At 41.6% G+C, this 25173-nt stretch overlaps 1 protein-coding gene across 5 annotated transcripts in view; it reads right to left on the bottom strand.

Moving 5' to 3' along the window:
• LOC146704191 (DNA topoisomerase I, mitochondrial) overlaps positions 1 to 25173 on the bottom strand; it is a 28613-nt gene that overhangs the window by 1587 nt on the left and 1853 nt on the right. For 4 of the 5 annotated variants that reach the window (XM_085461180.1, XM_085461178.1, XM_085461179.1 and 1 more), the window contains exons 4-17: positions 23664 to 23710; positions 20595 to 20714; positions 20350 to 20437; positions 20126 to 20253; positions 19894 to 20009; positions 17906 to 18027; positions 14247 to 14369; positions 13923 to 14110; positions 13476 to 13620; positions 9666 to 9809; positions 8923 to 9108; positions 4546 to 4614; positions 863 to 977; positions 63 to 190 (exon numbers count right to left, since the gene is read on the bottom strand). In XM_085461180.1, the coding sequence (XP_085317306.1) occupies positions 63 to 190; positions 863 to 977; positions 4546 to 4614; positions 8923 to 9108; positions 9666 to 9809; positions 13476 to 13620; positions 13923 to 14110; positions 14247 to 14369; positions 17906 to 18027; positions 19894 to 20009; positions 20126 to 20253; positions 20350 to 20437; positions 20595 to 20714; positions 23664 to 23710 (1719 nt within the window). The remainder of the gene's footprint in view (positions 1 to 62; positions 191 to 862; positions 978 to 4545; positions 4615 to 8922; positions 9109 to 9665; positions 9810 to 13475; positions 13621 to 13922; positions 14111 to 14246; positions 14370 to 17905; positions 18028 to 19893; positions 20010 to 20125; positions 20254 to 20349; positions 20438 to 20594; positions 20715 to 23663; positions 23711 to 25173) is intronic. The other variant, XM_085461182.1, reaches the window with a different exon arrangement.

Below are 25173 nucleotides of genomic sequence, written 5' to 3'. Positions count from 1 at the left end.
ATTTAAATTACTGTGTCCAATAAAATATAAACTAAAGTAACTTTCAATCAAGCTGCCCTTACCTTTGCCTGAAGGTTAGCCATGGATTGCTCAAAGGTCTTTGGCGGCGCCCGCTGGTGGTTACACAGAATAGCAACTGCTCTGTTAGCTCGATTGTAGGACAACAGTTTCTCTGCCACATTGTCAGACTCTGAGGAACGAAAAAAAAAAAAAGTAATTTGTATTTAAACAAGGAAAAAAATCCAAGTGAGAACAGATATCAAACCAGAATTATGCACAGAAACTATTAAAGAGAAACTCACGCTGACACGCCTAATGCCATTACCTCACACAGCGACAAAACATCAAGCTTCAAGTCACATTCATACAATTACATTCTCCTATTTCATTTATACACGTGTATTAACTTCATCTATTCCTCCTGTGGTTCACACAACACTGCCTGCAACCACATGTCAGCCTGCATATTGGCTCTCAGTGGCAAGCCAGAAATGAGACGAGTATGACACTTCTATCTCTGAAAGGGAAAAATCATGGCCGAGGCAGCCAATGGGACTCTGATAAGAGCGAGACCAAGATGCACGGCTCTGGGTTTAGTGATAATGTACTCCTGTCATAACTGAGAAACCCGACTGACATCAGGATACCTTGAACTAAGCCGGCTAAATATAAAAGAGGGTCACTGCAGTGTTTTCACTGGACCCTGTGACACAATGAGCTGAACTGATGGCAAGTTACATTATTAACCGCCCTGCACCAGCACCTGAGGAACACGAGCCACCGCTTTAAAATGCTCATGTGTGGTGCAGAGCATTTAAAGTCAATTTAGACTGTTACAGTGCAGCGAGCAGGTGTGACTGACTGTTTGTGAGCTCCTTAAGTTGCTGCTGCAGAGTGATGGAGGCGTTGTATGTCCTGAAGACTTTCGCAGTCAGACCGGGCATTAGAGAACTCAGGTGTTTGTTCAGAACGCTGGTCTGCAACGAGAAACAGGAACAAGAAAGAAAACACATAAATCAACACATGCCATCTACCACTAGGTGGCACTGTGGTAATGTGCCACTGCGGTGGCAAAGAATCTCCATCTTACAAATAAATCAAAATAGAATCTCTGACTTCATTATCATCATCATCCATTAGATCAGGGAGAATAAAACAGATCATAATTCTATGTCTCACTGACATTTCTGCAGGTGTTATAACAAGTTTAAGTTGTATATAGCTAGTTTACATTTCCATTAACACCTGAGAAACAGCAGTCTTTACAAAACAGATGAAACAGAGTTAACAGTGTGAGAGGACTCACTGGAGTTAGAGCAAAAACCATATGCTCATGCACACACGGCAGTTTCAGGTGCAAATATAGACTTGATGAGGAAGGCGTCACATGCATTTTGAATATGGATGAAAGCATTCAGATGTGAAGCAGAAGTAATTCTGATAGTCTATAATAATGATGCTGGTTTAATCATCAGGATCAGGACCTACTGGGGCCACAGGCCTGTATCACTGTGTCTCACTGCAAGCTGAGTGGGTGTTTTTCCATGTATACATATAGTGTATGTGTGCATGCGTGTGCTGGAGCACGAGCACGCAGGTAGAAGCATCTGCTGCTGTGGCTGCCTTGCTAACGAGCTACCTAACTCTGGCCCTACGATGCTAATGAAGGAGTTTGCAAGTCTATGGGGCGAGTACGATACCTCTCACACCCCCAACTCCCTCGGCATGGTGCGCTGTGTGTGTGTGTGTGTGTGTCATCCATGTCTTCTCCTAAGGCGTTATTAAAATGCGTCATTACCACAGTTCTAATTTCCTATCTATAATACAGGATGCAACATACTGGACTTTCTCATTAACATACTGCTATCCAATTTGTTGTGATGGCTACTAATGCCAGGGAAATATCGACTATTGCCTTTCTACACCGCCTATGATGAGGTGCTTTTCATTTCTCACTGGGTCTAATTTGCGTGCATCGGTTCCTCGGCCAAAAAACAAAACCGGTTCCTATAGATGGGTAAATGATACAAAAGAGTGGAGGGAAAATGTACCGAATAAAGGAGCTCGTAAGGACCACAACACACTGCTGGTTGTAATTTAATTCATCTTTGTAAGATGTAGTTATTACAGCTAACCTGAATGATGTGGAGTTCAGTAAAGAGGCTTCCAGAGAAGCTGAAAATACCTGCAATTTCAAAACAGATCAGACATCCAGACCTTAACATAATGTCTGTCTATGTGTGTGTTTATCTGTGTGCATGCTCATAAAACCCACAATCACCTTAGCGAGGCATTCTGCAATCATATTGGTGAGCATCAACTCTCCTGGTCTTTCTCTAAAATGTTATTCACTAAGACACGACACTGAATGCTTAGAGATGTGAAATCTCACGGCCTACAAAGCAGCACCATAAGGAGGAGCAGGCCGATGAAAAAACCCGAAACACTCATCCTGTTCTCCTTCAGCTTCACCCTCCACAAAATTAACAGTGATTCCTTTAAGTGAATGCATTTAACTAAAACACTGAAATAAAGTATTTAAGTTCATCTGCCCAGGATGTTTTGTCCTATTTGAGACTCTAGCTCTTCTTTCACCATCAATATGTGCAGCTTTTAAACAAAATCTCCAAATAATGAAATAATGAATGTGCTTTGTCACCCACGACCAGTGTGCAAATGGTAAATGGCCTGCATTTGTATAGCGCTTTTCTAGTCCCTAAGGACCCCAAAGCGCTTCACACTACATTCAGTCATCCACCCATTCACACACAGGTGATGGCAGCTACACACACACACTCCTTGAAATTCATCTTCACTGATGTCTAACTCATAAGCCTCGTCTCCTGATGTCTTTCCTCCAGTCTGTGTAGCTGAGTGCAGATGTAGAAAAATAAACTTTCTGCTTTTCTAAAATTGAAAAAAGCAGATAAAAACAAGTTTAAAGTGTGCCTGCAGGCTTCAACTAAGGCACTTTCCAAGCACAAAAAAGTACTTGTCGTTATCACGATCTGCACCATTTCTGCCATAGAAATCTTTTCACCCAGCCGTCTGCCGCAGCATTCAAAACAAACACTTTTACCTCGCCATGCGGCTGAACTACACAACATTAACTAGCTTGTTTTGGGGACGCTGACAACTCAGCACTCCTGAGTCTGTGTTTGAGAATACATCATTTAATCGACAAATGCAGCTGCTTCAATGCTCTTATTCTGCCCTTTTGTTTAGGCTGCGTGTTCTATAGAAGAAGAAAACTCGTGCTGGTATAATATCATCAGTGTTGCAATAATGAACAGCAAACTTATGAGCCAAGCTGATTTGGGTATATGTCAGAATCTCCCCCCCTCCTTACATTTCTACCCATCTTCCATCCCCACTCTCCCTTTCTTCTCAGCTGCCTGCCTGTCACCTCTCCAAATTGCCCTCCCACCACCTTCCCCATCCTTTTTTCTACCAATCATCCACCCTCTCTACTAAACCACCCCTCAACTGGACCATTTGGCACTTTTCTACTGCTTCATCTACTACTACACACCTCTTCTGCCTCTGCTCTCTCGGTGTCCTGGCCTTTCCAGGTGTCAATCAGGCCTGCCCTCTGCAGCCATTACCATTCCACCTCCAACAGACACTGACATTTCCTGACACACACAGGAGGGCAGAGAGCAGAAGCACTGTACTCCCTCCTTCAATTGCTCCATCTTTCTCATCTCTTCCTCACATTCCTGTCCTGTGTTGCAACATCCTTCTCCTGCCTGTCAGTCTTAATATGCCAAACACGTGACTGGCTCTCTAATCTTGCACATGAATCTTAATCTGCATTTTCTTCTGTATGTTTTTATACAACACTGTTACTCTGAACATATCGCAAAGTCAGGTATTTTTCAGAAATCGGTTATTGTCTCAAACAGATGAGTGAGGTCGTTTTCGAGAAAGCCGAGCACTCTGTGAGGCTTTGCCGTCTGCCTGAAGCTAGAGGAGAAGGTTCAGAGGATGCCACATTTTGATGTGTGGAAATTCATCCGCCCAACATGTTCACTCTCAATTTTCACGCGCACAGTTTCATTTTTATCTGCCAGGGTCCATCCCCTCTCCCTTTTGAAACTCCCTTTCTGCTTTCAGTCTCCCCCCTGCTTCCAATATTCGAGCCCTTCTCTGCACCTCCCATTTCCTTAATTTAGCCCTTTCATCTCTCCACACCAACGGCTCATCCTCATTCAATCTCATCTCTTACACCTCACAATTTAGTCCCTACTTTTCCCCTCACTGCAGCTTTCTGTCCCTAGAAAATATAAAAAGTGTAATTCTACTTTGCTTCCACCATTTTTTTCTGTTTTCTTAAAATATTACTCGGGGGGGGTTCCTCACCCTTTTTAAACAACCTCACACTCAAATCAAATCAGCTGCTTGCTTTTGACACCAACATTTGTGTAGCAGCTAAAAATGTGAACAAAAAAACTCCCATAATGTCCCATGTTGTGACACATTAATAGCAATGATCATATAAAAGGTGCAACATGTTGGAGGAGATGCATGCTGAGACAGACTCACATTTAGGCGGTCAAAGAGTTCGTCTCCGGGCTGTTTATTCTCCAGAAAAAGTTTAAGACTCTTAAACACCTGAAAAGAGATGCAGGTAAAGTACATCAACATGTATAGAGAGAAATAAGAACATTTAATACATCTGCACAGGTGCTGCACTAGATTTTTCTTGGGTTTATGTTTCATTGGTGGATTCTGGCTGAAAAAAACTGATGAAATTAAAAAAAACCAAACAGAAAATATTTTCTGACAGGTCTAAAAATACCACAAAACTACAGGTACACACACACACACACACACACACACACACATCAGAGTGCAATTGTTGGGCACGTTTGGAGCCTCGCTTTATTTGTCCATCTCAAAGCCAGAGGATTAAAACTGGCACAATTAAATCTGACATTTCAAGTGACTCTGTGGGTTTCACAGATGCATCCTTTCCCCAAATAAACTACTAAAATATGCAAGACACCAATTACGAGCCACAGATGTGTTGCCTCATAAAACACGCTGACATATTCACCGGCTGATTTGTGTGTCAATTTTGTTTCCTTTGAAAGACGAGCTGCAAATATAAAAAGCAAAGCACCGATGCTTTGGGCGTGAGATGTAATGTATGTGTCTGTATTTACGCATCCACATGTGTCCTCACACTCTGGGTTCTTTGAAAAAGTCAGGCCGTCGTCCAAGTTGATACAGCGGTGGCCACGCACTGACAGCCTGATGCTAACGAACAACATACAGGACTTCCCTTTAAAATGATTCGGTTATTTATTCCAGTGCTTTTTTCTATGACTCGAAAAAATTGAGAAAAACTGTCAATGCAAAATGTACAGGATAAGTGAAATACACATTCAATGTGTTGGGATATCTCCAGATATTAGAACTAAACATTCCTCTCTTCCATTCTTGTTCCATTTTATTCCTGGTGACATTTAGCAGCAATCTTACTGATTTTCCATGGAATTGATGATGCTAAAATATGCAGGGACTAATTAATTCTAGCTCATGTGATGCTTTTGAATGCACTCATTTGAATAATTATACATTCTGCCAAGAAACAAAACACTTTGGCTGTCAGGTGCTAACATTTCTTTTCCCATCTCTGCAACAGATGATAGCACTGGCTGACACCAGAGGAGGAGTTAAAAATTTACATACTATGCATATATGCACGTGTGCGCACACAGACACACACACATCCGCACGAGACAGCTGTTTGACAGACTCTAGACTTCTTTCTTTTGTCAAGTTTTCAGTCACATTTTGTTCTTCTGTTGTGATATTTGCTAACCTGCTCATTAAGTCTGCATTATCATTTAGTGCATCAGATACAGACACGTCAAGGTCCTGCAAGTCTGAGGCAGCCCCTCAATTCTCTGCACTAATGTCCAGCAAACAAACATCGAGACTAATTTCGCAATCATTTGTGACAAAACATGATGAACCTTCTTTTAACTGTAATCAATCAGAAGTGAGTTTCAGTTATTTTACTAAAGTGCTCTCTCACAAACGTTGCCTGTTATGTGTCAGGACAGCGAACTGGAAACAATCTGAGCAGGTTTCTTGTCGCTACATTGTAAAACGGCTCTCTGGTGACTTTGAAAGTAAGCTGTTTGATTTATCATCAAGAAGGCTCGAAAAAAAAAAAAAAAAAAAAAAGGACTTATAGTCATGTGAGGTGACATTAAAAATGAGGTCTGCTGACAGATCCTATTAAGCTACGTTGTAGCAAATGTAATACCAAGTGTTTTGAACTAGGAGCAAAAGTACAGGTTATCTGCTGCCTTCAGTTTCTATTTTCTCTCCTGAAAACAAAGCATTTGTATGTGTGCACAATAATAAATCGTTTGAATACACCTTTATCTGTAAATACATGGCAACACAAGCTTAAACTTGCAATATCTATTTCCCAGAACTACATGCGTATCAGTGCAGCGTCCAGATGACAGAAGCAGCACTTTATGTAAGCATCGTGCTGTGGTTCTGGATCCGAGAGCTGCAGACTGAACTACTCAAGCAGCCTGACAAATTAAACCAACGCAGCGATCCAATCCACAACTGCATCCCTCGGACAAATCTCAGTTCCCTCTGCGCTTGGGGCTCTGCACACATCGACACGTGTGACCTTCTCCACAGTGAGTTGTGCCAAAAACCAAAGGGCAAAACCTTGATTATTATAATGATATAAACTGGACTCAGTGTCTTTTGCTGATGTCTTGTCTTACTGAGAATGGACAGATTTGCCTCACATGAACTACATTAGTAAAGACTTTTCCAAAACAGCGTTACTGTTTACAAACTGCAGATTCAGGGCGCTGCTCCAGGAAACATCTTCAACAAACTGAGTTTAAAAATAAACCGAGCTGAGTGACTAAGATAATCTCTGTAATAGTTTTCGGTTCCTGAGCAGCTGAGCAGAGTTAGAGTGAACAAACACAGTTAATTGAACCGAGCATGTGCACGAGTGGACGAAGGCAGTGATGAATCACCATGGCAACGGGTAAATAAAGAGCAGAGCCTCCGTTTTAATCAAGCACATCAAAATATATGAACATGTCTCAGCGCTGAGGATTGTATTCATTTAAAATTTAGTTTCAAACATTATTTAGTAAACTTTAATGTACTGACAATCTTTAACAATCTCAAGTTCTTACAGAAGATTTCATTATCTTTGTCATTACTGGATGAAATGTTGGATGTTTTCCAGTATAACCACTTAATATTTAATAATATTTAACCATGTAATAGCAAACTTCATTGATAGCTGATTGGTAGGGCTGTAAGACAGCAGAACTGGGAGCCTGCGAGAGTTCAAAATGACTATTTCTCATTTAACTGGGGGGGAAAAAAAGGGCAGAATGAACAAATAAATAATAAGAAGTGTCCGGGCTTTTAAAGAGCCATCGACACGTTGATCGGCTAGATTTTAGACATTTCAGCTCAGTTTTGGACGAAGGCTGAGCCGTTTTAAATAAGCCACTATGAATGGATCCTGATGGGAAAAGACTTGGAAATGCCCGGAGCCAGACTGGATCCAGGTATGATCCAGTCTCAGTTTGTAATCTTGACCCATTTTGGAACAATCATGCATGTGGACTCCAAACTGGACAGTTAGCGGATCCAGTTCTGATTTAGAGTTTCAGTGGAAACTATGTTGAGTTTTCAGAAACTGTACAAGGACTAAATCTCAATCTGAACACATTTCAACATGAAATGTAATCAAATTACAATCAGACCTCCTGCATCGTGTATTTAAAAAGTGATTTTAAAATGTATTAGGTTCTGTTTTAAAGTGATTTCCTCCTCAACTTTTCTCAAATATTATATACTATTCATCATCTCCAGGATCCCAATAGTCATTTTTCTATCTGTGTGACGTCAGTGTTTGATTTTATGATTCGCCTACAACTTTACAGAGAAACGTTATTACGGGCAGTGATTCCAGTGCAGGAATTAGCTGTTAGCTGCATCACAGTCACACAATTAGAAACTTACAAAGTTTATTCTAAGCTGATCTCTGTCCTTGTATTGAGTACTGATAAACTATAAAAGCAGTCACACAAAAAAGACAAGGAAAAAGTGAACTAACAGCTAACAGGGGTTTTAAAACTTCTACAAATGAATTCGCTCTGCTGTGCCGTTTGATAGCAATTTTATGAATGACGAAATAAAACAGCTGGTTCAGGTGCAGTAGAAGCAGAGGTCAGAGGGGAGAAAACCTGAGTCTTTCCCCAGTAATTGACTCTCTCTGGAGGAGAAAACCCAGAGTTTCCAGGGTGTTAGCTACTGAAACAAACAGCACCTCTAATCAATATAATCATCACTGCAGGTGCACTTAACAAGTGCATGTACTTGTTAAGGTAATGATATTGCTCATAAGCACCATAATTAGTGACCATATAAAGTATTAAAACAGTATCTGTCACAACATCTGGCTGGCTCTGTTTTGGCTCGGGTCTGTAGTCCAGTAAGTCATTCAGGCAGTTTGTTTGCTGTGTGTAAAGCGGCTCAGCCGTCTCTCCTCCATTCAAAATTCCCTACACACAAGTTTATAAACTAAGATAGATTAAGCTCCAGTTTAAAATCAAATCAACAAAGATACCCTCCTGTTCCTCCTCCTGATGATGAGATTAGTGTAGCTGCTCCCCACACACATCCATGATTTCAAAGAGGAAAGAGCTGCCAACATTGTGTGGTTGTGTGTGTTACAAGTACAGGTTTATGCAAAGATGCTCACATGATTATCTTAATGAGAAACCAGACTAAAAATTGCCTCCATTTGTGATCTTAGAGCGATCACGCTGACCACTGTGCACCCATGAGAACACTGTTTAGCATCCACCCGTTTAAGTGCCAACGTGTTTATGTCATTTCTTCCTTTACCTTTTTGATGACAGGAACCTTGTTGTAGTAACGAATGCAGTCTTTACCCAGGAAGTCAAATTCCACCACACATTCGTTGCCATCCAGCTGCTCATGCAGAGTGATGTGCTCAACACGAAGCGAGCAGCAACCCACCGTGTCCGCCGTCTCTCCCTCCTCTTTCTCATTGCCAGCTCTCAGGGCCAGCTTTTTGGGTCAGAGGATACAGAGATTACCACAGATGCAGAAGTACACGCCGAGCTTTTCCATCACAAGGTACACAGCACGCATGCGAGTCAGACAACCGTTAAAATATATATACACGCACTAATAAAAAGACCTTCGTGACAAACGAAAGACAAAAATGGCAACTGAAACAGTTTCTGGCATGAGCCAAAAGCAATCACGTCCTCAATCCATCATTTCACTTCATACAGACTGAGATAATTAGCTTGAAGTCTCTGGAAGAAAATGGCTACATGTAATCCATTTACTTTGCAAAAGATTTTCATCCAACTATGTTGGAAAACAGAAAAGGCAATCAAGACATACTGAATTGATTTCCAATATCTTCACTTTGCTCCAGCCTATTTACACGGCCACTGCAGTCGTCAGTTTTTCTCGACATTCATGCAAACATCACAAGCAAAGCTACGACAGAGGCCGTGTGGACAGATATCAGAGAAGCTCACGTGTGAAAGTTTCTTTCTAGTTCTGCTGTGTGAACATGTAACAATTTGTAATATCAGTTGTGCAACCCAAACCTTGTCTATGAAATACAGCGCCACAGCTCTCTGACGTGTAACCATCTGTTTGGACTTTAGATCCTGGAGGTACTGGTAACGGATGTCATCCACGCGTGATTTCAGTTTCCGAGCAACCTCATATTTCTCCCAATCCTTCTCTCCCTGCAAGAAAGAAAGGCAAGATAAGCAGGAAGAGAGAAAAGACTAAACATGAAACGGAAACACGAAGCAAAAGTGACAGGTGATGACAATTATAAAATAAAATGATGAAAAAGTGGTTTTCCTTTAAAAGCCCTGAAACAATCACTAACACAGGATCTTCCACTATAAGACAACATTCTGTGTCTGCTGTTTGCTTCTGGTTATTTATTGCTATCTACATACAATTAAACCCTCCATCAGTCAACGTGCCGATACAGTCACGGAGAACTGCGGAATAACTTAACCTTTATGGCATGAAAGATGGAAAGGAAGACGAGTCAGCAAACAGAGCACAGAACAACAACATGTTGCAAAGGTTTACTCATATTGGATTATCAAATTCAATTCAATGTATTTACACAGCGCCAAATCACAACAACAGTCGCCTCAAGGCGCTTTATATTGTACAGTAGACCCTACAATAATACAGAGAAAACCCAACAATCATATGACCTCTATGAGAAGCACTTTGGCGACAGTGGGAAGGAAAAACTCCCTTTTAACAGGAAGAAACCTCCGGCTCAGGGAGGGGCGGGGCGAGAGAAGGAAGGCGGGATAAAAGACATGCTGTGCAAAAGTAATTACGAATTTTGTTTAAGAATATACATTCTATGCATTATAGCTCAACATAATGTGTAAAAGTGTCCAGGTTTGTGATTTGTTTGTAAATCTGTGCTGTGTTTATGCTAACGTATCATTTAAATCAGCTCTGTGAATAATATCAGAAGCAGGACAACAACCATTTGTCAGTTGGCAGATCTGGAGCTGAACTGACAAAATGCAAACCATTCAAATTATTTATTTTATTATAACTTGGTTATAATGTTATTTGCATTCCCCTGCATTCTTTCTGTAAGGTTTTGATTCTTGATTTACTTACTACGCAACTCTGCAGCACAACAGTTCGTCTAATTTTACAGCCAGCCTCTAGCCTGGAGGAGGATGTTGCACGAGCAGCTAATTCTACAAACTTCTTTTTCATTTTTTCCCCAAACTTGCAGTCTGCAGAATCAAACTAGTTCAAATGAAGAAACTTATCAGTTCTACTCACTTTGAAGCCACAACTTATTTCACATGTAGTTCCACCCATGACTTGTAAACAGGTTCTTAGGAGTTTCACTTTAAATATTCTATATCAAACGTTTGGTGCACATGCAGTTTTTGGTGATGATGAAAATGGTGTTTTGAAGTTCTGCTTTTTTGCTTTTCCAGTCGGTTTGGTTTTGCTTCTTACGTTCAAGAGGGAAAGAAAAAGTAAATCCTTTGGAAACGGGACGCTTCTGTTACATTTCATATTTTTAATGTGGGATTAAAGCATTCACAATGTTGGTTGAAGGAGTCCACAGAATGAATAGAGAGATGTTTGGTGACAGATCAAACAAAGCTTGAATGTTCTGAATGATGAATTCCAACATTTATCAAGTTATCTTTGAAGGACAGTGGCTAAGTGTTTGCTCACCACATGAACAACAGTAGAAGATGAGCGAAACACACAGCAAAATATCTTTATACTTATTTATTCTTTTCTATTTAAAATGGCATAATGCGAGCTAGGAAAATATCAGAACTGAAGCACTTTGACTAATGCATCTCAAAAATTTATTTATATCATGTCCATTACATGTAAAGTGAAATGATTCAAGCCTTTGTCATTTTAATCTGACTTACAGCTTGTGAAAAAAATTTCAAGTTTGAGAAAATGAAATATTATGTTGATCCTGCTTATCTCAGTTTAGTTTGATGCAGTGACACACCAGCGGTGTTACTGCTGTACTTGATAGACCAGATAACTCAGACGACCTGAGGCCGATAGAGAATTTATCATTTAGTCAGAAAAGAAAATGAGAAACAGGCAAGTTAAAGGCTGTTATCAAAGCAGCCAATAACAGTGAAGCAGCAAGCCGATCGGCTCCATGCGGCACACAATGAAGTCATTTATGGTAAAGAATCATCAACCAGTGACTGAACACATGCTTCAGAAGTTGGATGTTTCTGTATTTTAAATGTATGAATTGATCTTAGTATATAAGTAAATATTTCTAAGCATAAATGACAATCAACAATACAAATCTAACATCCATCCATCCATCCATCTTCATCCGCTTTGTCCGGGGCCGGGTCGCGGGGGCAGCAGCCTAAGCAAAGAGGCCCAGACCTCCCTCTCCCCAGCCACCTCCTCCAGCTTATCCGGGGGAATACCAAGGCGTTCCCAGGCCAGCCGAGAGATATAATCTCTCCAGCGTGTCCTGGGTCTGCCCCGGGGCCTCCTCCCGGTGGGACATGCCTGGAACACCTCACCCAGGAGGCGCCCAGGGGGCATCCTTGTCAGATGCCCGAACCACCTCAGCTGGCTCCTTTCGATGTGGAGCAGCAGCTGCTCTACTCTGACCCCTCCCGGATGGCCGAACTTCTCACCCTATCTCTAAGGGAGAGGCCAGCCAGCCTTCGGAGGAAGCTCATTTCTGCCGCTTGTATCCGCGATCTCGTTCTTTCGGTCACTACCCACAGCTCGTGGCCATAGGTGAGGGTAGGGACGTAGATCGACCGGTAAATTGAGAGCTTCGCTTTTACACTCAGCTCCCTCTTCACCACGACGGACCGGTGCAGCGTCCGCATTACTGCAGCTGCAGCCCCAATCCGTCTGTCGATCTCCGGCTCCCTTCTCCCATCACTCGCGAACAAGACCCCGAGATACTTGAACTCCTCCACTTGTGGCAGGAACTCATCCCCGACCCAGAGTGGGCACTCCACCCTTTTCCGGCTGAGAACCATGGCCTCAGATTTGGAGGTGCTGATCCTCATTCCCGCTGCTTCACACTCGGCTGCGAACCGTTCCAGTGCGAGCTGGAGGCCTTCACCCAATGAAGCCAACAGAACCACATCATCTGCAAAAATCAGAGATGAGATTCTGAGGCCACCAAAGCGAAAGCCCTCCGCCACTTGGCTGCGCCTAGAAATCCTGTCCATAAAAATTATGAACAGAACCGGAGACAAAGGGCAGCCCTGGCGAAGCCCATCACCCACCGGGAACGAGTCCGACTTATTGCCGGCAATGCGAACCAAGCTCTTGCAACGGTTGTATAGGGATCGAATGGCCCGTAGCAATGGGCCAGACACCCCATATTCCCGCAACACCTCCCACAGGACACCCCGAGGGACACGGTCGAATGCCTTCTCCAAGTCCACAAAACACATGTAGACTGGTTGGGCAAACTCCCATGCACCCTCAAGTATCCTGGAGAGGATAAAGAGCTGGTCCAGTGTTCCGCGACCAGGACGAAAACCGCATTGTTCCTCCTGTATCCGAGGTTCGACTAACGGACGAACTCTCCTTTCCAGCACCCTGGCATAGACTTTCCCAGGGAGGCTGAGGAGTGTGATCCCCTGTAGTTGGAACACACCCTCCGGTCCCCTTTCTTAAAGATGGGGACCACCACCTGTGGACTGGCAGACAAATCTAACAATATTCTAATAATCTGAGATACTAGTTTTTTCCAAAACCAGTTTGAGAACTGTGCTGCCAAAGTAGTCTGAACTTTGTTGGACCCAAAGTCTGCAGCTCTGACAGCATGTTTCTTTGTACCCACTTGTATGTGCATCCCCCCCATTATGCAACAGATAGCTCACCTTCAGTTTTGAGTTGGCATTAAGCATGATGTACTTATTGGAGCCCTGGATGTTTTCAGTCCAGCTGACGAGCCATGTCACGGTGTTATCGTGTCGAACTTCATTCCAGTGGTGCCCAGCGGGTGGTGCGGGGATACGAGATTCTCTGCCAGAGCAAGAACAAGTGCAATACAGTATGTAAATGACCAGCACTGATGCACAGCTCAAATACAGATTTAAGCCTAAAAAAAAGTAACAAAAAAAATAATATTAGTCATGTTGATTTGAACACTGTCAGAAAAAACAAAACAAGCCTGTGATTCTACACATTTAAACAGTTTGTGTATTAAGAACTTGTTTCTTTGAGTGAAAATGTCACTGCTCTGCATTGAGCCACAAGGGCACACGGAGGGGACTGAAACTAAAGCTGTACTCAACTATACACTGATTTCACAATCACACTCTCACTTGCTGCAATTGATGATGACGTCCTCTGGTTGGATCCTCTTCTTCAGCATGCCTTGCTTGGGATGCTCGCCTCTACCTCGGAATAACCCCGGAGGCTCAATCTTAAAATTGCCAATGCGTTCTTTGTGGTGGTCCAGAAGGCAGTAGCCGTATTCATCCACTATCTTCTGGTTTGCCTCTTTCAAAGCCTACAAAAAGATTTCAGATACAGATCGCGTTACCTCAGAAACGGACAGGGTGCTCCTCTGGACTTACTCCAGTTATTACGCTACACATTATGAAGACAGCAGCATACAAATACAAAGAAGGGAACGCGAGCTTTACCTGTTTCTCCTCCTTGGACATATTTTTCCTTGCCTGTGTTTTGGCTTTATGCATGGCATGGATTTCTCCAAAGTCACACTTATCAAGATCTTGAATCAGTGACCTCTCCTCATGGGTCATTTCCTACACAAGCACAAAGTGTGTTGAGGCATACAGTCTCATTTCAAGTCTGAGAATATCAGCAGCAACAAAAAGAACACGCAAGCTATTAACCAAAACAATCTGGAAGTTGTAGTGAGCATTATTCTTTATTTTTATATTTACAGGAAAAAATTAACATGATGTAAATGGTTCCAATTAAAGTGATGATAGAATAACTGCAGAAACTGATCGTGTGTCTTCGCCTCTAGTGATGCAAACAGCAATTACACTGCTGTAAAAATTATAACAACCTCCATTTATCCATTTAGTTTCTCACACATTTCAGATCAAACAAATATCAGAGAAAGATAATCTGAGCAATTAAAAACTGCACTTTTTATATTATTTAGCTGATGAAAGGAGAAAAAAAAAAAAAACTATCCACACCTACCCGTTTCTTGTGAAGACGAACACCCACCTGTTAAATCTGATTAACCACAATTTTGGAAAGCTGAGTTCAGTCTCACTGACCACACCCACTGCAGATTACTGCCAGACGTGTTTAAAAATACATAGCAACACATCATGCCCAAAACCAAAGACACAGTCAGCAGGACGATGATTGGAAACATAACAGCAAAACGGCTCAAAAATAAAATACTGAATGTTTTGAAGTGTCCTAGCCAAAGTCCGGACGTTAGGCCGGTTAGGATTCTCTTGGCACTCGTGCTCAAACACCTTCCACTGTGGCTGAATTAAAACAATTCTGCAAAAAAGAGCCAAAATTCCTCCACACCAAGACTGACAGTTAGACCCTTGATTGCAGTTCTCGCTGCCAACGGTGCCACAAGCAGTTTCAGATTAGGTTTGGGCTTTTCTGCCTTTAATAAATGAAATCATCACTAACTGTGTTATTAGGTTTAAGGGGCCGTAACTTAATCACATTAGGCCAGGCAGGTTGGGATAGTTTTTTCATCACCTGAATAGATGAACTCATTTAAAAGCTAAATTTTATATTTAGAATGTAGCTTTAATAAAAACAGAAACATGTCAGTGTGACAAATATGCAAAAAAAAATAAGAAATGAGGAAGGGGTCAAAGACGGTGTTGTGATAAAGTCAGCAGAAGAAGCTCTTAAGAGTTCTGTACAGAGCATTGCTTTGTTATATTCACTGACCAGTAGGGCTGCCACAAACGATTATTTTGAGTCGACCATTCACCGATTATTTTTGTGATTAGTCGACTAATCAGATCAGCATCCATTGGACGTAAAACGTACAGCTTATTGCACCAGCAGCATCTGCTCTTATATAACTATCATTAGCTTACAGCTTTAAGTGTTTACGGTATGTGCTAACTAAAAATAAAGACATGATAGTATATAGTCCAGCATCTCACACTTCTGATGATCAGCTGTCTGCTTGACATTTATTCAGCTGTGTAAAAACTATAACTTTAATCTCAGCCAAACAGATTTACTCAGGAACAAATAAAATACTAAAAAAAGCCAAACAATAACATTTTTAAGTTATCTAAGTGACTCATATATCATGTTTAACCTGAGTAGCAAAAGACGGCGGTGGGTTTGAAAACGATTTGCCGGGAGTCCGGTGTTCTCACGGCGCTAGTTAGCCTAGCCCCCGGCTAGCTATCGAGCTAGTGGGTAACAGACGTCTCCAAAAACGTCGGAGCGCTTTTGAAAATATGCGGTGTCTTGATAAACTGAGCAGATATTTGAGGTTTACACAGCTACATTCTTACCTGAAAATATGTTAAACGTTTATTTTGTGACCCAGAAAGAATAATAAGAGTAATATTAAAACTAACTAGCTGCCGCCATTGTTGGAAACTGAGCTGGGCCGCGCTATGAATTCTGGGACACAGCTTCTTCTTCTTCTGAGTTTAACGGCAGCTGGCATGCTTGTACATGCAGTGCTGCCATCTTCTGTTTCAGTCCGTTATTACACTCTTAAATCCTGCTACTTATTCCTGCGTCTTTTGGGATCTTACAAAGCTTCAAACGACGCGTCGACTATTAAATCAGTCGTCGATGATTTTGATAGTCGACGTAATCGTGACTAGTCGACTAATCGTGGCAGCCCTACTGACCAGCTATGAAAACAGAGTGCATAACATTTGTCTATTCATATAACAAATTAACGCAATAATGCATCATTAAAAACAAACAAAAGAAAAATTAGATGAGGAGGATTCAAACAGATCACCGACCTTTCCTTTAATTACTCATTTTTACGGAGGTGAAGCAGAGTCGAAAAAAAAACAACTGGTGCTGTCATAAAAGGCTACAGTACTTTCTCCTAACAAGCCATTTAAAAAGTGGGGACAGTCAAAGCTGCAGTTTTGCATCACAGAAACATAAGAAAATGTTACAGCTTTCCAGTATTTAGCACTTTTAACAACACATCACTCCCAGAACTACAGTAGCTATGAGTGTGAACACTGTAAGGTCACTGCTAAGCAGGCTAAATAAAGAATCCTGACAGGCCAGGCGGAGCAGCTGAGTTTCAACTTTAATTGCCAAAAGTTGTTTCACAAGGGGTCACCAGAGGTCATATCAGAGGTGACCAACAGGGCAAAGCAACTCTGTTTCAGCTGCAGCTCTAAGCTGTTGTGATGCTGAAATATCATCAGTGGCTTTCAATGTGCTGTCTAGCTGTAGGGAAAGAATCTGTATTTCATGACATATTGCTAATAATAATTAATGATCAAGTGTATTAATAAGTTGTCACTTACTGCCACAGAGGTGCTTTTTATAAACAGTGCAGTAATAATCACACAAAAATACTGACCGTAATTTGAAATGCACACAAAATGGTTAAATGTTTCACACACACACACACACACACACACACACACACACACACAAAATCCATCATGGGCACAAACTTTAGGAATAAAGGAAATGACTCTCATCCATCAAACTGATACAGCCCAGTTTTGTTATCTACCGTCATAGAAGATGAGATGCAAATAGAGACCTACACATAACCACACACACACCTCCAGGAACACTGACAGCGTGGACAGGCAGTCAGCCTGCGTGTCTAAGCATGAATGACACCCGACAGTGGGCGGGCACTGAGGGCAGTGGACCGAGGAGAGTTTTTTCCGGCTATAATAAAACAGTTTAATTGGATTTGTTCATATGCAGGAGAGCTAGTTGTCTGGATTAGCATATCAATGCCTTCACATAAATCGTATTTTCAAGTGCATTGAGCACTAAGCAGCGCAAAATTAATTCTGCATGATATGCCTAGGGGCTTGGCACGGTGTTTTTTCCATGCAGAGGACACCCTGACAGACACCAGCGAGCATGTACCAGTCACACTCGTCCTGTATTTACACACATACAATCTATTTATGATGCACTCACACTCTAACAAAAGGCTTGAACATACGCAACTTTTGCAAAACTGTTACATGAAGACAAAGTTTGCAGATGTGGTGACACCAACCCCAGCTGGCTTTGGAGCCACCAGTCTACTGCAGCACATTTTAAACTCATAATCACACCTAAAGGTAACTTACTCCAACTTCCATGATGCATTTGGCTTTACCTTTCTCCAATCTTTAAAGAAATTCTCGCGGAACACCTTCTTGGTGGTGTACTCATGATCCAGCATCTGGGCAAAGAACACCGCCACCTCTTCTGCCGCCAGGCTCAGCTTTACCTTTTTACCTGCACACAAGCAGCATCACTTACACTGAGATCATTTTTAACAGCATTAAACCAACCAAGCCTTATTGTCAGAACTATACGTTTATCGAGCCGTACTAGTCAAGAACACAAGCCTTTGGGAGCTCGGGGTCCTCTGAAGATCCACCACCCAGTACCACCCCCACCTTAGCTCCTCCAGGCTGTCAGACTAGCCCGTGGATAGAGGGAGGTAGGATTAGAGGCAAGGACAGTGATCTACATTCAAGTCCACTGCTAGGACCAACCTTTAAAAACATGCACGTGCAGGAATTAACAGATCAAACCAAGTCCCCGTAGGACCCCGTTTGCAGCTGGACTGCTAAACAAAGCAAAAACAATTACAGCCATCAATCAGTATCCAGCTTCAAACACGTCTTGAATCCTAAAGGCCCAATAGTGTGCGGCTATGTCTTCTGTGTGAGCAAACAAAGTCAGGATGTGTGTACGCTAGCGTTCACAAGATTGTCTTAAAATTACAGTCCAAGCTCAGACCTCATCCCGAGCGAAACTGTGTGGCTGCACCTTTATGCCCAATGAGCTGAAGCGACTTTATAAAGTAACCTGAACAAACAAACACACACTTTAAACTTTTGCAATATAAATGGCTCATAAGAACCTATATAACACCCGTCAGGCTCCATCATATGTCCAATGACATTCTGGACATTTGTACGAAATACAGAAAAAGGAACTCTTCTCCATTGTCTATGGGAATGTCCTAAAATTCAGGAATTCTGGAAAGATGTCACCAAGTGTTTGTCTGAAGTGTTTAAGGTTAAAATCCCCTTAAAGGCTAAACTGTGTACTGATAAAGCAGACTAAATCACTGGACTATGGACTGCTTCGAGCCTGAGGAGCCACTGCACTATGCTGGACAAGTATGGATGCAGCCTCCATGGGACTCTGGAAGAAGGAAATCACAGATTCATACATTGCCATGGGCAAACAACGGCACTTTGTGAATATCTGGAAGCCATACATGGATATCACAGGCAGTGGAGGTTATTCATGAGCAGGGAGGGATTCCTTTTTTGTATCAGTGTGAGAGCCGTGTTCATTTCTACACGTGATCCTGATGCAGGCCTGAAGTCTGGGTGTGTGAATGTGAGGGGTTTAAATATCTGTATTGCATAAAGAAAATTTCACAGGACTGCATGAATACCTTTCAGAACTGCAATGTAACATTTCATTTTTTTTTTTTCCAACAGCAACTGATGATGTTTCTTGGAAAGGACTGCTCTTCTACAAAACTAAGCCGTGACCAGAGCAGCACTTAAACTAAAGAGGATGGAGCTTTGGCCTTGGCTCTGGAAGGACACTCATGAAGGTTTGATAATCAGTCTAAAATCTTTCTTAAAGAAAGTTTAATAAACCTTTTTAAAAGCTTCTGAAGAAACATTAACAGACTATCCATCACAGCCTCTTGAATCGACACTGAACCTTTTTTCTGTCTAAGATTGAACTCACTCTTACATTTTATTGATTTGATACATAACTGGTAATCCTAGATTAGGAATACAGACAATCATGACATAAATTATTGGCATAAAATGAAATTCTTGTATAATTATTTATTCATAATTTTTCTAGGACAACTGTAACGCTCTCCATAAATGAGACCCACACAATGCTTTTCGTACATGAGCTGATTCTGGCTTTTAGAGTGAGGCAGACGTATCAGTAAATGATGTCGGTAATGTCTGACTGCGCTGTATAGAAGCAGAGAAGCCTACACTGAAGTGCATCTAACTTGTAAAATCATTTAACACTGTCTCAACAGTATCTGTAAGACACAAAAGTAGAGCTCCTGTACCCGTCACCCTTGTTTCAATCACACACTCAACTGACCATTATAGTAGAAGTGAACATTGTCAGGTAAAGGCTGGTACTCAGGGGGAAAGTAGGGTCCTTTGTGTTCCAAGAACTTCCATTTCACCCCATCTTCATACTTCTCTTCCTCCCACCTGACAAAAACCAAGATGATAAAAAAGTACAGACGCATCAGTGAAAGTTAAAATTGCACTTTGTGTTTGTATGTGTGGTTGGGAAGAGTGTCCAGATGAAAAGAGCACTCCACAACCATCTCCAGCGATTCTGCTCCTCCTCCTCCTTCTTTTTGATCTTCAGCTGTCTTGCTTCTTCAATCTCCTCCTTTGTCTTCTTACTTTTTTTTGACACAGCCTGCTCTTCTTCCTCCTTCTTTACCATCTGTGCAGAAGAGAGAAAAAAACTCACCATGAACCATGTTTCTCGTGCTGAACTTGTTGTAGGTGCAAGATTACCCCGATGGAGACAGAAGTTTACCTTTTGTGTTCTCTTCTTTGACGTCTTTGTCTGAGCCACTCCATCACCTTCTTCTTCGAGATGACGTTGCTTTCTCTTCTTCTTCAGGCTGCATGCAACATGGGAATGAAAGAAACTAATGGCTTGCATACAAAACTAAGTGAATTACTCATGAAAGGTACATTTTTCTGCAGCAGCTTTCAGTAAAAGTGATCCTACATGAAGAAGGACACACAAGGATTTTTTCTAGACCTGGTCAGACTTACGTGGGTGAATTGGCAGAATCACTGGTGCCTTCTTTGGGGTCATCTTTAATTCTTTTCCTTTTCACTCCTTTCTTCTTTGCTGTAAAAGCATCATCCTGTAGTTCCTGTTTCACAGATTCACTGAACGACAAAATGAACAGTTTTAGCTACAAATGTATCCACTCTATAGCATCAGAGTTACACATTTCTGCTGACATATTAGCATAATTATTAAAATACTCATTCCAAAGTGCAGCTCTAGTCTTAACAGCAAGCCTTCAAAATTTAATTCACAATTTTTAATTTTAATTTTTTTGGACCCAAGTCGGACCTTGTTTTAGTTTTTTAAGACTTAGACTAACACATTTCTGAATTCTTATCAAGTGTTCTATATTTTATTCATTTTTAATCTCACTTGAGTAGATGGTTTTGTATCAACTTAATAAAGTTAACATGCAGAATAAAAGCTTGATGCCTTATTTTTCACTGCTGCCCTCCTGTTTGGCGTAGAAAGAAAATCTTTAAGCACACCGTGATGACTCACTGACCATAAGAAATCAAGCATAATTGTGGTAATTGAGTAAAATTATCGACAGTAATGATAATGACATAATGACAGCGTTTAGAGATTTTAAAAAGGAGAGAAAAAAAAGGAGTAATTACACAAGTGCAAGCCTGGATTTCCCTGCAGAGTGAAGATTTGATGGGTAGAGAAATGGCCCAAATTAAGAAATCAACAAATTACAGTCACTGCTGCTAATAAAAATTAGTTTTCTCCTTTTCCTCCCACAACATTCTGGAAATGAACAAAATGTGGAAAATGTAAAGCAGCGTAGCACATAATTGCCAAATTGGCTTACTGATCCAAATTACAAGGCACTATAGTAGCAACTATTCACTGTGCATTTATCAGGATAATGTTCTTTCTGCTACAGCAGGACCCTGATGCTTTCAGATTGAAGGTAATGAGCTATTCCTGGGGTTCTCAGGTCTATGACTCCATCCGGTCACTGCACCCAATACTGTATGAACTCAGGCAGAAAAACAAAGATATCTGTTTTACAATACAATTAGAATAAAGTACCAGTATACCCCACAGAATAAAACAAATATAGAATCAATTAACCCAAGCTAACGTCTTTGGACTGTGGGAATGCCGAGTACTTGGAGAGAATCCACACAGCTCACAACATGTGACAGAAAAGTGGACTCTGTGCCTGACAACCTATCACACTTGTGAGTTTCAGAAACACTGAAACAGAACACAACCAGTAATTATCATCATTAGTATTAGTGAGTCTTACTATGATAAGTTGTGTTATTGTAGCTACTTTGACAAATCAGAAGCTACATCACTGGAACACTTTAGGCATATTTGCAAAGCTAATTTCTACAGTAACGTTTCAGTTGTGTGGGCAGCACGGTGGCACGGTGGTTAGCACTGTTGCCGCACAGCAAGAAGGTCCTGAGTTCAATTCCAACACCAGGCCGGGGTCTTTCTGTGTGGAGTTTGCATGTTCTCCCCGTGTTTGCGTGGGTTCCCTCCGGGTACTCCGGCTTCCTCCCACCGTCCAAAGACATGCAGCTTGTGGGGATAGGTTAATTGGATAATCCAAATTGTCACTAGGTGTGAATGTGAGTGTGAATGGTTGTCTGTCCCTGTGTGTTGGCCCTGCGACAGACTGGCGACCTGTCCAGGGTGTACCCCGCCTCTTGCCCTATGACAGCTGGGATAGGCTCCAGCGCCCCCTGCGACCCTGAAAAGGATAAGCGGAAGCGAATGGATGGACGTTTCAGTTGTTGTACACGCTGTAGACAATAAGACACCTTTATATGTCATTACTGACCTTTATGGTCCATCACGTCTTTAATCAGACACTACAGTCATTTTCATTGTTGCACTAAAAATTAGTGAATTTAATGATTGGCTATTATGAGTCAGAAGGAAGCCAGGCATTGAAGCAGAGATGATGTATGAGCTTTTCCTACATTTTAACAATATTAAAATCACAAAAATAAAAACAAGACATCATTCCCAAAGATTTTTTCCCACCTGCTCACAGCCGAAACATCGCTTAACATGAAGTCATGAGAAGGAAGAGAAGGATTTGAGCCAAATGCAGCCGAGCTGAATAGATTAGTTAGTGAAGGTTCACTCTGTGTAAGGCTTTATGGAGGAAGTGAGGGATTTTTAATGTAACGTGTAATATGCTCACTTTGGAAAAAGACGATGAAAGGAAAACGCTTTATCTGTCGTTCTGTTCTCTTTTCAGTCAAACTTTGCAAACGTAAGAGTACCGAGGTCAAGATGTTCAGTTCAACTGCTCAATGAAAGGAAAAAAAACGTCGTGCTAGTAGAAACGGTTATATTTTTGTGGTATACTGCACTACTGAGCAAAATCCATAAAAAGCTATAAAAAGGAGGTTGGGTCTCTGTGTGCACTGACATTTACGGTCTGTGGTTCTAATAGCCTTATGTTTCTTCACTAACTCTGCTGCAAGGCCTTAACTTTGCTCTCTGCACGAAACCCACTCAACTAGCACAGTTACCACCTGAGCCTTTGTGGGGGGAGAAAAAAAACCCCTAAAGGGAAACATTAAAAGCCAGAATTTCACAAAACGTTTTTCCATATGACATCTCCTTTGAAATGTCACTCAGAACATTGGGTTGGGCTAAATCCACATCTGGGAAATAATCCATTAACAACTCTATGGAAACACTGCTGTGAAACAGATTTGACGCAGCGGGCCTTCGGCCACAGCCTGCCATCCTGGCAACACCCCGCTGAGCATCCAACTACTCAAACTATGCAGTCTCATTTATTTCACTGCAGACAAGCCAAAGATATTTGTCGTCAGTGCACAGTAAAATTAATTTTCTGAAAGACAACATAACACACTGTAGAAAATGGGAATGCTTCTGTCCAGGGACCCTGAACATCAAAACACAAGAATTAATTTTTCATCACCTCGGGAGGGAGAAGAAAAAAAAAAAGGAAAACTCTGGCACAGTTACATCAAAGCTTAGTGAGATTATTATCTCAGCATTTCAACAGTAATCCAGTGCTGGTAGCAGGACTTTTACCCTACCTGATGCTGCTGGATGATTCAACATTCTCCATCTTTGGTGTCTTGACCTAAGGGAATAACATAGATTAAAGCTCAAGGACAGACAGCTGGACCTTGATCTTACGCAAAGCACCAGAAGTGTTAAAAAAAAAAAAAAAAAAAAAGTGCGACTCATTTCTTTCACATCTCTGTAACAGTGCTGCACCTCAAGGTTACAAGCTTGGGCTTTTCTTAAATAGCAACTTTTTCCGAGAATAATCAAGATTCCTTACAATGAAACAATATCTACAGTCCTTAAATCTATCCGGTCGTTCAGTCTGACGTCACTAGCCGTGTCTGGGCCTAAACTCCGCTGCAGGTCCATATATCAAACGATCACTGTGGCATTACTGAGAGTTGAAAAACTGTCTAAAGTCTTTCATCTTTAATAAAATGATCAGCGTTCTGCTCTACCAGGTGTAACAATTGAGTTTAACATCCAGGCATCCATGAAAACGGAATTTATGACATTTAACGGAGTTAGAAGTTAGCAGGGAGTTAGCTCGCTAGCTTCTATCTAAATACAATATAGCATGTCCTGACTGCGGGGTTTTGGAAACAAATTAAAACGTACAGCTCTGTTATCACTTCCAGCATAAATGAAGACAGAAAACTAAACAGCAGTGACGTTTGTAGGGTTACTGAAGTTTGGCTAGTTGGTATATAATGATGTGCTACGTGACCGCTAGCGACGCAGCTATGTTAGCATAATATAAACAAGCTAACTTTTTTCCACTGGATAAAAGTTAACGTGAGTGTTCTCGGTGGTCAGGAACAAATGTAATCGCATGGCAGGATGCTGTAAAAGGACCAAACTTCAGCCAGGAGAACAACTGAGATAATCCATCCACAATACGAGGTTAGTCATTCATATACTGCTGCATGGGCTGGGCTGTAGTTACATCCTAAGGTTTTAAAAACTGAGCTTAAATAAATGATTAGCGGTAATAAAAGCCGAGGGAGGTCAACAGGGATCACTGACTGTTTTAGGAGCTTTTTGAGATCAAATAGAAGAAAATACAAAACATTAAACATGTTAACAACACAAAAGCCATATTAAACGCAGACTACTTTAGGCCCGGAAGTAGGATTCGTCACGTCATCACTTAACGACCGGATAGCATCGGGTTATGTTACACACTGTAATACAAAGTACTATTATTAATATGCAAACAGTTAGACCAGACCTTCCCAAAGTGTGGGGCCCACCCCCGTATGCCAAGGAGAAAAAAAAAAACTAAACGCTTGGACACTGCCAGCACGGGGCGCCCACACAAACGCAAAGCAGGAGATGAAGCATCGCTGAATATGTTTCCAAACCAACTTCATTCTAAGCCAAAGTCTAGAAAATATGATGAAGCAAATCTTCCCTTTGGCTTCACCTGCACAAGTGCCGAGGTAGGTCTCCCCTGCAGAATTGCTTTTCCCTTCGTCGGGAGCAGCGCTGGGCTGTTCAAATCACGGACAGTATCCCACATTCTTGATTCAATAT

The sequence above is a fragment of the Copadichromis virginalis genome, linkage group LG7 (genome assembly GCF_057382275.1).
Source record: "Copadichromis virginalis isolate Kocher_CV1m ecotype Utaka linkage group LG7, C_Virginalis_male_GT1.1, whole genome shotgun sequence".
Taxonomy (NCBI): Eukaryota; Metazoa; Chordata; class Actinopteri; order Cichliformes; family Cichlidae; genus Copadichromis; species Copadichromis virginalis.
Note: the sequence above shows the minus strand (reverse complement) of the source record. Positions and strands in the feature narration are given on the sequence as shown.